At 39.9% G+C, this 14,368-nt stretch overlaps 1 protein-coding gene across 1 annotated transcript; it reads left to right on the top strand.

Moving 5' to 3' along the window:
* The first annotated feature begins 1,362 nt into the window (after positions 1-1,362).
* Positions 1,363-4,804, top strand: GDF2 (growth differentiation factor 2). Its single transcript, XM_049810515.1, has 2 exons — positions 1,363-1,830; positions 3,545-4,804. Exons 1-2 carry the CDS (start codon positions 1,485-1,487, stop codon positions 4,483-4,485), a joined length of 1,287 nt encoding a protein of 428 aa, XP_049666472.1. The 5' UTR covers positions 1,363-1,484; the 3' UTR covers positions 4,486-4,804.
* Positions 4,805-14,368: the final 9,564 nt, after the last annotated feature.

Here is a 14,368-nt window from a genome sequence, read left to right as displayed (position 1 = left end):
GCCTTAAAAAGTTACGTTTTAGCCAAACACAAGTAACAGGGCTCTGCACACAGGTAGGAAACACAATGCTATGCAGCAGACCAAGATCCTTGGCCAAATAATCCTTTCTGACTTTACACCATAGGAACGTAATTAACCAGGATCTTTGATCCCAGCTGTCACTTGAACAGACACATAAATGAGTATTTGAGAAGTCTGGGACCGCTTTAAATGCTGTATATGCACTGCTAGAAAACTGGAGAAGAATGGCCAGAAAGGACAAAATCTTGTCCACGTCTTTGCAATGAGACTTTTTTTAATGTAAAAGCTCATAATACTATGCGGACTTTATGGCACGTGTACAGTATGGATTGAGTCATGCTTAGAAAAAAATGATACATTAATAGTACAGATAAAACACTTAGGTATCATTAGATTAAATCATAATACATTCATTAAGATAAACAGCAAGTGATATTTTTGTCTATAAATAAACTGGGTTTTTTTCTTCTGTATCATGAGAAAATCTGTCATCAGTCTTGTATTGTTGCCTTGGCCTATTATTCTCATGGATAACAGTATCTTCATAGATAATCTTCTGCATCTTCACAGAGACCTTTTACTTTCAATGTGGCCTTAGAAGGCCCAGTTCTGTCTTCATGTTGAGGTCACTGAAATAATGACTGGTTGTTCTTGGAATGGATTGACCATCAAGAATCTAAGAAATCTATCACATAAGATACTATAAAAACAAGACTAAATTCCCATACACCAAAGGAATCAAACTGAAAATGGACAATCCTTCAAACAACATGAGGCAAACTTGAGACAAAACAGATATTTCACTGTGTACAAACAATAGCTCTTGGCTGATAAACAGAAAGAAGTTTTAAGGTTGTTTGTATTGTCATGAGATCACGTCTTGCAGAATCACATGTCTCCATCAAATGATCAGGGATTTTCTGAAGGCGTGTGAAGGGACTGAAATAAAAATTTGTGAGATGTTATTTACTAACAGCTAATAGAGTAATTTTGTTCTAGATCTCTATTTTCTATTCTTGATGAAAACAGTGTAATCTTCTACGTCCCTAAGAAAGCCTCTCTCTGTGTTGGCAAGGAAATGATAGAAGAGTGTAATTAAGCAATGATGACCCTAAAGTGAAATGTGGATTCTTTACAATATACAATGTCCTTCCCACCAGCCACATGTGTTTGTCAAATGTTTACAGAATCTTCATTAACTAAGAGCTTTGCTAGATAACAGAAGCTGAAGCATGGCATCAATGACTCTGATAAGGACAAGCGTACAACCAATCTGCTTGACAACTGACAAGAGGCTGGGGTTTGAAGCAGACTGCAAAAAGAACACAAGAAAGTGATTTGCAAAGAGCATTCCAGTTTTTGCCTTCCATCTCCTTTCCTCTGTCTGTAATGGAACAAGACTTTTAATCAGCTAAAATACCCTTGTCCTCTTGTCTCTCCACCAGAAAGTAAACAGAGAAGAAATGCATTATTTTGGAGTATTAGCTGCACTGTCTGTTTTCAACATCATTGCCTGTTTGACAAGAGGCAAGCCTTTGGAAGACTGGGACAAGTTATCAGCTATGGGAAAGTCTGATGCACACTTTCATGATCCTGGGGAAGTAGAAGATGAGAACCATTTCGACTTTAAATCTTTCCTGGAGAATATGAAGACAGATTTACTAAGGAGTTTGAATTTGTCAAGAGTCCCCTCACAAGTGAAGACCAAAGAAGAACCACCACAGTTCATGATTGATTTATACAACAGATATGCTGCAGACAAGTCCTCTATCCCTGCATCCAATATTGTAAGGAGCTTCAGTACTGAAGGTAGGAGAAGTCCTAAATATGTGGACTAGAATTTTTAAAGAAGTACATGGACCATAGGTACACAGATTCTTTTTAAATTCAGAGGGAACTGGGTGCCTAACTTCCACAGATTCTTTATTAAAAAAAAAAAAAAAAAAAAAAAAAAACATTTTGGATTGTAGTCTTGCTCTGTAGTTTCTTTCAATCTTAAAAAAAAATACAATTAGCTTTAGTTTTCTTCTTTGATATTTTCACCACAATATTCTCTTCTCAAATGCATCAACTGAGATGATGCACTGAATAACAGCATTTACATGAATCATGTTTCTCAAAGCTAGAGATTTGGAACTGAATTTTAATGTTAGAATGCAAACTTTTGATTGGCTATAATTGAGACATCCATGCTAGAGAGCTCTTCTTTCAGGTTGGCTCTTTGCATATTTAAAAATCACAGCAACCAACTGAGAAATTTGTCTCTGGATCCAAGCAAGGACCAGTAGTGCTCCCCCAGAATTCTGAGTTAGATGGAAAGATCTATATGGAAATAGATAGTCAAGCTTGTCTCAACTAAAAAAATTCAAGATCCCTGTCTGTGTAACATTACATAGACTTTTAAAAGCTCCATCAAAAGAAGCAGTAAATAAGTTAGAAGTAAATGCAATCCTTGTGATAAAAATGAGACAGGGAGAATCAAAGCTTCTGTTTATATGAAAAATAGACATACACAGGTAACAGCACTGTCGAGAACTCCAAATTCCCAAATTAGTGCCCCTAGTCCTGAAATGGAAAGAAGTCTTAACAGTATGAGCTAGATTATACTTGCCATATCTCACTCTCCTCTCTGACTTCTTTAGTGAGTAAACACTGTGAAGAAGCGTCAACGTTAGCCAATTAAAATTGCCCCAAACCCAATCATGATTGAGTAAGTATCCTACATTGACCATCAAATAGACATCAGCCAGTGATGAGTTTTAAACACTACCAAGCTAATCTTCCAGACAATTATCTGCCCCTCCCAAGGCAGAGTTGCTGGTAGCTTTCCAGAAAAAAAACAAAACCAAACCAACCAAAACCCACACAAGCTCAGTGAGTCCAGCCTGGGTCAGACTGGGACCTGGGCGTAAAAGACTGTTTATCACCAAGTCCCAATTTAGACAGACCCTGAAGCTTCATTCCGGATTTTAAAAAACTTTTTTATTTCCCCAAACTCCCAGTAATCCGAGCTGCTTTCAAAGTTATCTGAAGACAACAACAAAAGCCTCAGCACAGCTAGTTCTTAGACATGCTTAAATATGTAGTATACTTCTCTGTATTAGGAGGGGAGTTCACCCCATTGCACGATAAGAGTAGGAAATTCATAGGGGGGTTTAGGAATTCTTTGTGTAAAAATCTCTTTAGGAAATTGCTAAATCTGAACACTCCCCAAATGCCTTATTTATGTACTTAATACTGACTAACATCATCCACAGCTTATTCTAGGCAGACTCTTTATGCTCCTTTCCACACACTCACCTGGCCATGCAATGTTGGTGAAAATACTACCAACACCAGGGCCTCCATTTCCTCTTTTCACTCCCTGCCCTTGAAACTCAGCCAGAAGATGGTATTTCTTTTTTTTTAATGCTGGGTAGCCATGTTCTTATTTTACCCAAAAAATACATCCTGAGTCTTTTAAAAACAACTTACTTGGACAGTCAGAAGCACTGTAACCACGTGTTTTAATTTCCTATTGCAGATGTTGTTTCTTTAGCTTCACCAGAAGAAAATCCATTTCAGAAACACATCTTGCTCTTCAACATCTCTATTCCACGATATGAGGAAATCACCAGAGCTGAACTGAGAATTTATATCTCCTGTCACAGGGAAGTTGGGTCTCTCTCTAGGCTGGAAGGCAACATGGTCATTTATGATGTTCTAGATGGTGATCACAGGGAAAACCCAGAAAGTACCAAATCTTTCCTTGTCTCCCATAATATCCAGGAATGTGGTTGGGAGATGTTTGAAGTGTCCAGCGCTGTGAAAAGATGGGTCAGGGCAGACAAACTGAAGACTAAAAACAAGCTAGAGGTTGTTATAGAGAGTAAGGCTCTGGGTGGTTTCACTTGTGGGAAGCTGGATATCAGTGTTACCTCTGACACTAAAAATCTGCCCCTGTTAATAGTGTTCTCCAATGACCGCAGCAATGGGACAAAAGAGACCAAAGTGGAGCTCCGGGAGATGATTGTTCATGAACAAGAAAGTGTGATAAAGAAATTAGGAAAGAACAACACTTCATCTGAAGAGGAAGAACGGGGAGAGGAAAAGGCCATCACTGGGCCCCACCAGCATTCCTCCAGAAGCAAGAGAAGCATTGGAGCCAACCACTGCCGGAGAACTTCCCTCCATGTAAACTTTGAAGAGATTGGCTGGGACTCCTGGATCATTGCACCAAAAGATTATGAGGCTTTTGAGTGTAAAGGAGGTTGCTTCTTCCCTCTGACAGATAACGTTACCCCAACAAAACATGCTATTGTCCAAACTCTGGTGCATCTCCAAAACCCAAAGAAAGCTTCCAAGGCCTGTTGTGTTCCAACAAAATTGGATTCAATCTCCATTCTTTATAAGGATGATGCTGGTGTGCCCACTCTGATATATAACTATGAAGGGATGAAAGTGGCAGAGTGTGGCTGCAGGTAGTATACAAGGCAGAATCTCTAAGAATCCCCTTCTGCTCTGTGTAAATCTGTACATTAGTGATGCAAATGAAAATCCTTGCAAACAAGGTTTGGAGCACTGTGTGGGGCTGGTTGCTGTTGTTGCTGCTGCTTGTTTTAAAGGGAAACTGGCATTTAAAGAATGGCAATCATTGTAAATAGCCTGTATTACATATCACAGCAAAGTGAATACTGGATTAAAATATTGTGAGATTGAATGAACTATCCATTATTTGGCAACAGTGATAAAATTTGAATACCTTATTTCAACTTTTCTGTTCAATTGATTCTGTTTAGGTCACAAGCTAAAGGATTTTCAGTGGGGATTTATTATGTCCTGTAAATGTTTAATAGGTATTGAAATCTAATTCTCTCAGCCAACTCTGACATTTTCAACTTCTGCAAAACTCAGTAAACAGAATTTAGTCTGCATGGTAAAGTCAGGAGTCTAAATTCTGCAAGCCTTTTCTCATGTAAGTAATCTCAGAGGTTTTTAACATGCAAATTATTTACTCCTGTAAGTGAAGATTTGCAGTATTAAAAACAGAAGAGGCTCTCAGTCTTATTTCATTCCCAAGTTTCCTTCTGTGGGTAGCAGGTGCCTTGGTTTCAGCTTTCTTATCCTCAATGTCCCTATTTTTACCCCTTTATGGCACATACTTGAATGATAAGAAGTGCAGCCTTCCGCTTCTAAGACACTGTTTCCTAGGAGGAACAGCAGCCCTTATCTCTGCACAAAGATAAGGAGCCACTTTGACCTACTGCATATTCTTAGTATTCCTTTGCAAGAACATACAGCCAAACGACGTTCAGCCTTAGAAACTGTATCCTAAGAGCAGTGAGGGTTGGCAGAACTCAGCACTTGTGAAAAGCCCAGGCTACTTATTCAGAGGCCTAAATATTTTCTTTGGATTCTGACATTAGGCTCCAATTTTTTAAAAATTCTTCTTAGGAGAAACTCTATTTTACATGCAAAATTCTTTCACCCCTTAGAAGTCTGGGAAAAACTGAAAACTTCTATCTGTGTTCTACAAGACTTATACTGCTGTATGGGAAATATACTATCACACAATAGCTCTCCTGACTTCAGTTGCATTTTCACTAAACAAGGACCCCATCTTTCCTGCAAATAAAGTGAACTTCCTTTGATTCTAATGAAGGTTTTGCCTGTACAAGAACAAAGTAGTGTCTTCTGTTGGTTTCAAGTGATAGGTGTAAGTGCTGTACAATACCATAGTCCACCTCACTTCTATGACCACCTTCCACACCAAAAAAAAAAAAAAAAAAAAAAAAAAAAAAAAATCTATCAAGGAATACTTTTGATCCAAACCCACAACAAACTACACATTTGTTCAAAATGGTGAAGAATATTGATGAGGCAAAAATCTAACAGTAGCTTAATGCATGGAAGCAACAGGATTTAAATTGATACATATGTTTTAAATTAGGGCAGCCTGTGGGCAAGATGAATTCATTTGGCATTAATAGGTCAGCTTGAAATCTAATACACAGTTTATTTACTGTTGTTAACTTAATACAGAGCAAGTAGCAGGTGAGTGTGAGCAGGGCAGTTTTAATTCCATCAAGAACTGCTGGTTACATCACAAACCATGAGCACAAAGCACGATTCACCAGAATCCTCGGACTGATTTATAGGCTTTTCCTTTAGAACTGGGCTGCAGTTGGATCAGATCCAAGATCCGGGTCCATGCAAAATCCATTCATCCATAGCTGCATGTCATTAATCTCATAAGCTTCCCGTGGCAGTCCTCTCATTTTACCACTCCCCACTGGCTTCTGTCATCTTACAGTCATCATTATGTCTTCTTCCTTTCAGAAACCCCTGCACTGTCTCCCTGTTTTGTTCATGTCTCCCAAGCTCATGACATTCTGCACAACTTCTCTTAATCAAGTAAAAGAAACCACCAAACAAGCACTTGGTGTGATCACCTTAGACAAGTTATTCACCCATGTGTCAAGGTAATTGTAGCTATGTGCCCTTAAGTCATCCAAACACAAGGTCCTAGTTATATTTTGACTTCACTGAATAAAGGACTTTGTCTATAATTAAATGAAAAAGTGGGGAAGAGGAAAGACCAGTGGCCACGTGCTCACAGAAAGAAATTCTCAAGAATATTTTTTTTTCACATTCTGAAGTCAAACGTTGATCTTTGTTTCCCAAGCTTACGTGGAAGAAAAAAAAAAAAAAAAAAAAAAGAAAAAAAAAAAGACCCAAAGCCCTTTTTGACTCAAAAACTCACATCCTAGCTATGCAATCAGGATTCCAGAGAAGCTCTACAGATCCCGTCCCAAGACTGGACTAAAAGTCATTTTTGTATTTCAACCAAAAAAATCAGTTGCTCTTCCAGCCAGCCTTAATGATCACATTCCCATAGACTTAACGTTTTGGTTGGTATGGTAGTAAAATGAAACATGAACCTTTCCACAGGGTGATGATCAGGGTCAAGAAGAAATGAGAACCCCGTAGTGACTACAGATACTACCTACAGCATGGCTGAAGTGTGTGTCAAATTGATGTTTGGTTTTACACTGTAAATTTAGCAGCTTTATTTATGTAGTTTTGAACATTTGATTTTAACAATTGCTCAAGTTCCCTCACATTTCAACTGTTTTGGGATGCAACAAATCAGTCAGGTGGCCAAGATGTGCTAGAAAGGATACAGGCTGCAAAGAGCAGGCAAAGCACCTTGCTCCCTGCTTCAAGCTGGCCCCCACTGGGCACTGAGAAAAACCCCTCTCATCACTGGATTCTGGATGTCGACCAGCAGCTTGCTGCTAGTGAGGAGCAGGCTGGGGATTATGCACTGTCCAGCAGATGCACAGTTAACATTAAAACTTGTTTAACACAAACACATGGCTGGAGCATGCCCTCCTTCTCAGGCTCATCATCTATCTGTGTAACAGCCCTGTAACATCAGAATCACCAGCTGACTCCACAGCCAATTTTAAGGCTACCCTACAGCACTTCAATCTTAATAGATAAACATGGTAAGCTGGTGGAAGCTGGTCAGAAGATACAGCTGTTGCTATTTTTACATAGCTTCCCACCTTGTCTGTGTACACAGAAGACACAACATCCGCTGATCTCATCCTCTCCTCTGTGCCATGTCCCAATACAGAAGAACAGCTGATGCAATTTATCACTTAACAACACAGCAACAGCAATCACTAAAAGTCAAAAAGGTCTCAGTTTTCACTATTCTTTTCCACAGGTCAAGAGGCAATGGCCTCATGGGAATCTGGAGGTGTTGGGCTGGTATCTGTTCAGACACCTTCATACTGGAAAGATCCTGACAATATAGAAATGTTAAGCTAGAATTGCCAATTCCTGATACTCAGAACAATAGGTTTTAGATTGCCACTTAAGGAGGCTTATAATTTCAGATACAATTAATGCTGCTCCCGGACCACAGCTTATTCTTCTCTCCAGCCTTCTCAGAGCCTGGCCATTACCATGCAGCTAATGCACACAGGTGCATGGCCTTGCACCATGTAGGTCCACATAGGCATACACTGTGAGCTCCAGGAAGTATCAGTACCTTGCTGTACCTCCCCATAGGCAGCCCTGAATCAAAGTTTGTTACTGCAAAGAAGAGCTGAAGGGTACAGGTGGGAACACAGCACAAGCTGGCAAAGCCAACAAGTAGTAAATGAACAATGTCTGTGAGGCAAGACCCTTTCCTCGAACAGTGTAACAACAGCTCCACATCCCCTCTGGCTGCTCTGAACAGCTAACGGGACATTGCACCTGACTACTAACCACCTCCTTCCTCCCCGCATTAACTCCCCAACATACCATTTGTTGTGTGTTTAGCAGAGACAAAACCAGGGCAGGTCCCTCCACAGCCTCTAGGTAGAGAGTGAGGGGCTTAAAGAGCTCTCTGCCTGTCCATCTGCAAGGCTAGAGGCTCTAACTGCAAGTGCCTGAGGTACAAATCTCCTCCGTGCCGCCCCGGGTCTGACTGAGGCCTACAAACCGCCTCAGAGCCATCTCTGGCCTCTCTTTAGGCTTCAGTGCTTTCTCTAAGCCCTGCCTCCATGTCCTTCGGTGCCATCGCCGGGCTGTTGAGGGGCCTCCAGGCTGCCCTCGCTGCACCGTCTCTGGGCTGTGAGGGGCGTCCATGCTGCCTCGGCGCCATCTTCAGGCTGCGTGGTGTTTCTGCGTCAGCTCCGTTCGTTACTCCCCAGCCGTCTCACACATTTACTTACTCTCCCTCACATGGTACCTTAAAATCTCTCAGCTTGAAGATGCCTGCTGCCTCTGGGCTGCCCACAGATATTTTTGCCCTCTCCGTGTCTCCAAGCTGCCCCACTGTCGTGTCTGCACTGGCTGCTGCCTCCAGGCTGCCTCAGGAAAATGCCATCCCTCCGAGCTGCCTCAGGGCTGCTCCTGTTCCTTTTTTGTCCTCTCCCTTAAAGCTTCTGCTGGACCATCGGTCATAATTTGGCTAAAAGCCTCACAGGACAATGGCTTGAGTGTAGCCCTGGAAAATGGGACGCTCTGAGTCAGTCCCCTCACTGAGGCGTATGGTTTGGCTGGAGCCCAGCAGACCGGCCCGCCATTAGCCCTCACAAAAGCCCTGACACTGGCCCAGCACACCCAAAGAGCTGAGTGAGGAACATCCCAGCAGCCTCTACCTTGGCACCGGCCAGCAACCAAAACTTCTGATCCAGTGGCGGGGTAGGAACCTGCTTCTTTACAACAAACTAGGTAGCTTAAGATGCCAACAGCTGGTCTGCCAAGACGGGCTGGGCACTTCCATCCTACGTCAGCATGGCAGACAACAGTGCCAGGGTGTGTTAGACCAGTTATCAGAGGTGTCAGGCCCTCAGCAGCACAGTCTGTAGGAACCAGATCAATTTGGGGGCAGCTGTTCGCAGTGCCTGGCCACTAAACAAAGGCTACTGTGGATGACTGGAGTTCTCACTGTTTCAAACAATGACATCAGGATAGGAGGGCTCTTGATGCAGTATTTAATATTCATTATTTATTATCAGCTAACTCTGTTTGGTGCACCATGCTGAACAAACATGTAAATCTATCAGAAATGTAGGCTCTAGAGGATACAGACAATATAATGCAAACACATAATATACCAATTCTCCAAGGACTGCACATCAATTTCCCCTTTTTGTTGAAAAATTACTTACCAGAATTCAAAATTATATTCCTGAATTAGTTCAGGTTAGATAGCTGCAGTGCATTTTCCTGAAACTCTTCTGAATCTTCTGCTTACCTAGAATATGGCAGTTATTTCAGTGGAGTTGGTCAATGTGAGTTTATCACAGCTGTGCTCTGTGAGCTGTGATGACTCTCCACCTGCTCCTGGCTGAAATTAGAGAGGTTTCAAAATGGGAATATACATTTTCTACCCTCCCGCAATCTTTCAATAAAAATATAAACTGTCTTCTCATTCTCCCCTCCTCCACCCCCCCACCCCCCCACCCCCCCGCTTTTCTCATTCTTGGTCACTGTAAAAAGAGAGGAAGGGAAGGGAAGGGAAGGGAAGGGAAGGGAAGGGAAGGGAAGGGAAGGGAAGGGAAGGGAAGGGAAAAGGAATATTAACAGAAGACAATCAAAATCCAACACATTTTGGATTTAAGTTTTTCTTATTACAAATGTAATCATTAAAGAACTCACTTCAAGTGCTATTTCCATTTTCATAAGATGGAAAGCTTTCAATATTTAAAAAAACGTGAATGGAAACTTCCAACAGCTTTAATTTTAATCTATACAGGTTTGCATTAGCATGAGAACTGAAAAACTTAGGGACAAAAACCTAACATTACTTCTTTTGGTATGGGAATTATGAAGGGATCTAAGAGTGATATTATTAATTATTTGTATTACTAAGGGGCCTAGCAAGACTGCTTAGGGACAAAGTTTCCTTTGTACCAAACAGTACAAAAGAGACAGTCTTGGAACATACCTGTGCAATCCAGTCATGCCTGTCACAGACAGACATGAAGTAGCACTGACCCAGACTTGTACATATATAAAAGCCAGTGAAGGTTTGTCTAGAAATACTTAACCAAAGTCCTGGAAGTATTAAATATTCATTAGCATAGTCCTGTGCTTGAGCTAATAAACTCTGCCTCTCAGTATTTAGGAGCACAATATCACCTTTACATTAATTCTAATTCGTACATATAATTTAAAATATGGCTGCGTTAGAAGGCTCTACTAAAACCAAAAGTAGTTTATTTCCAAATTTAACCTTTATCCTGTGGGCATTTCTGCCAGTGAAAAAAATGCTCTTGCTGACACTTTCAGGTGAGCCTCATGCCACTGTGGTTTATCAGTGACCAAATGGTCTATATAGGCCTGATGAGGGAATGGTGAGATCAGCCACAGATGAGAACCAGGGAGTATTGAAGCAAAATATATAAAGCAAAAAATATATCGCAAACCATTTAATCTCACTCTGTGGAAGTTTTTTAGCATGTGATCTGAGTGATACACACCATGCATGCAGACTAGTCTGGGACAGATAAAAGAAAATACCTCTTCTCAGAGTATGTGGGAAGTTCATACCCACAGGAAGTCAGAAAAATGAAATACTGGTGGACAGATTTTAAAGGATCATAAAGTTTTATGAGTTATAAAAACTAGACTTAGGCCTGAGCTATTGAGTTCAGCTCAAAACTAAAATCACAATAGGAATTTGGCTTGGATTATATTAGAAATTAGAATTGATAGTAGAGTTACATTTTGGATCTAGGTATTCAGAGCTCAGTGAACAGACTTGTATTAAACAACATTTGATAAGCTATATGTATCAAGAAATGTGTAAGTACATAGTCATTTTCCAGAGCTTGAAGAATCCACACCACACAGGAAAGGATTCTTACCTTCCAACACCATCTATAAAGAATTACCAAGGTAGCAGTGATACATATCATATTGAATTCAGGGCAAGAGAAATAGATCACTGAACAGATTCAGTGTGGAAAAATAATTTTTCCACTGTCCTAGCCTTTTAAGTCATGTGTGTTGGGAAAAGCATTGATTTTACGTTTACATTGTGAAGCTAGTTTTGTTTCTGTGTGCTAGTGGTAGAGTGCATGAGGAATAATATGTATCTAAACTTGAGGAATAAATTGAGCTGTGGATTGTTGCCATATCTTGGCTTTTACTGGGTAAAACTAATCACAACCCTGTATATATTTCTCAAAACCCTAGTTTCATAAAAACCTCAGCTACAGTTTCTAGGCCTTCTGATATGAAAATATTTAGAACATGATACAATGCACAATAAATGTTAGAAAAGCAGAGAAAATGTCTAATCTTACAATCTTACAACAGTCACAGGCAGGAAAGGGCCATTTCATGATTTTTAACCCTAGATAAGGCCTCACTGGAGAAGCATATTGTGAATCTATGGAAACACTTCCTTAAATGCTCGGAAAAAAATTATCACATAATGAGTTTAGTAGTGGATATATAGAATTTATTTAGATTTGGAAGATAATTATCTGGCATATACCCTGATTAAAAATGCTCAGTTACTGTTTGTTACTGTCTCCTTTCTGAGTATGATCTTCATGGCAATTCATCTATGTCCGTTACATTCAGAGTAAAATGAGGTGACTGTTAACACCTCATATATAACATCTGTAACACCCTATAGCATCCTTTGCACAGCAAGTTGAAACAGAGGTAATTTGCGTAATGCTTTGTCATTTCACGTTATATTAATTTCTATTCTAAAAGCAGAAAGTGGCAGAGTACAGTGAAAAAGAAGGCCCTTCTAAAAAAAATAAGTTTTTTTAAGATTTTCTGATTTAAACAGCAGAATAAAACTACTTTCAAGAAATCCAGAAAATAGGAATTTCTCTAATTTTTGTAGTGAATAATTTAACCTTATTTCCACCATTATTCCATACTTGGTAAATAGTTTCATATAAATATAAGTGTCCATTATGTACTATGTACTGAAGGATTAAAAAAAAGTTCTCCATGTACTCCATAAACATGCAATGTCATTCTTTTTTTCTGGGATAGAAAGCTGCATGCTTAAAGCTACTGTACAGACAGACAGAAATAGAGATCCATCCTGACATATTCTTAGGGACATGTATTATTGTAATTTTTTTCCCAATTCCTGTCACAATGGATCCATTTTGTAATCCTGCTCCTTGGCTCCTGGGCATGCCCTCCTCCAGCACCCAGCAAGAGTAAAAGGAAGAAATAAATAAGAAACAAAAAAGGGGACCCATCAAGCAACCCAACCCCCTAGCCCAGCAGGCAAAATATCTAACCCTTCCATGTTTACACATTTTTACTTCATTGTTTTAGATCATACATATGTTTTCTTTATCATTAGCTTTGTTTCCATCATAACAAAATTAGATAGTCTGTATCTTCCCTTTCAAGTTAATTGAAAGGTGTTAGAACACACAAAAATTGCAAGTAACATTAAAATGTTAAACACTCCGAAGTGGGAAATGTCAGAATTAAGATTATCTGTGCATCATCCCCCTTTTGGTTGTACGCATTAATTACACAATCACAGCTCATAATATTTTTATTTCAGACGTCCCCTGCCTTAGTCAGTGCACAGAGCACATGGTGCTTAAGTATTAAGTTGGGGATTTATGAAGTACAATATCTTGTCTATTGAATTTATCGTCTTAACGTATACTACAGGGTGTGCAATTATTCCTGTGCTAACAGCATTTAGAGACGCTATCAGAGGTTGGAAGTAAAGGTCGGGTATGTGGTAGACATTAATGTAGCAAAAGAGATCCCTTGCCCCAAAAACTTTCCAAGCTAGACAGACAGAAGAGCCGTGGGTTAGAAAAGCAATAGAAATTGATTTGCCCAGTATTGGCAAATACTGTATTGGCCACACAAGGAATTAATACAGCTCTGGCAATAAATCCTGTAGCTCAAAAGTCAATTTCTACACAAAGTGTGGTTATGCTGGAGAGTTTTTGTTCCAGCTACCTTTGCCCTAGAGTGCTGGATTATTCTTTGCAGGAAGAAAGCAAGACAAGCAATTCAAACTGGTGATAATGCCCAATGTGACATTGTCACAATATAGAACAGCCCCCTGAAATTAAGAAGATACAACAGATCTGAATCTCACTGCTTCTCTACCAATAAGGCACACAGAATTTTGCTGTGGCACACTTGGAGCTTAATTACTTATTTATACAGTATCATCAACAATTTCAACTATATTCTAGGCTTCTCCTTTGACAAGGGAAGTGGCAACATTTTTTAAACTAGGGGTTTTTACTGATGATAGCACGGCCTGGTTGCCAGAAATACCTGTGATTATAACATCAAGTTTTTCAGTTTTTGCCATAGACCAGTCCTTTCTGTAATGGACTCTTAGAACAATTTAACTGTTCCCTTTGACGATTTTACATTTGTACATTTACAAACACACAGATAGAAATCAACCATGGGGTGAAATAGTACTTGCATATATAGAGGAGGCTATTCCTATATGGACATGTTAAAGGAAAGAACTTTACAAAACTTCTTTATTACTACAACTAAATGACCCAGAAAGAGGACTGCACTAAACTTTGCTCATGTGAGTGGCAGGCTTCACTTATGACATTTAAACATGACACCAACAGAGTACACCCACCCAGGGTAGACCATCTCTAGACTCTTCCCTCCACATATATTCATATGTAGCAACAAGTGACATTTTGAAAGCAATACAAAACCACACTGTTCTCAGATTCCCTAGTCTATTCTTGCAGCTACCTCCAGCAAGCAGAATGGCTGGGGTAGCAACTCATTTCAGACTTAAGGCCAAGAATCTGTTCTTGTATGTCTTTGGCATGTCATACTGGAGCTCTGAATGTTGACAACTCACATGGGT

This window comes from Accipiter gentilis, chromosome 9 (genome assembly GCF_929443795.1).
Source record: "Accipiter gentilis chromosome 9, bAccGen1.1, whole genome shotgun sequence".
Taxonomy (NCBI): Eukaryota; Metazoa; Chordata; class Aves; order Accipitriformes; family Accipitridae; genus Astur; species Astur gentilis.
The sequence above is the reverse complement of the archived record's forward strand: the minus strand, read 5'-3'. Positions and strand labels throughout refer to the sequence as shown.

Coding starts and splice junctions, on each gene's coding strand:
- GDF2 (XM_049810515.1), top strand. CDS start 1,485: ATGCATTATTTTGGAGTATTAGCTGCACTGTCTGTTTTCAACATCATT. Junction 1,831..3,544: donor AAGGAGCTTCAGTACTGAAG/GTAGGAGAAGTC, acceptor TTCCTATTGCAG/ATGTTGTTTCTTTAGCTTCA.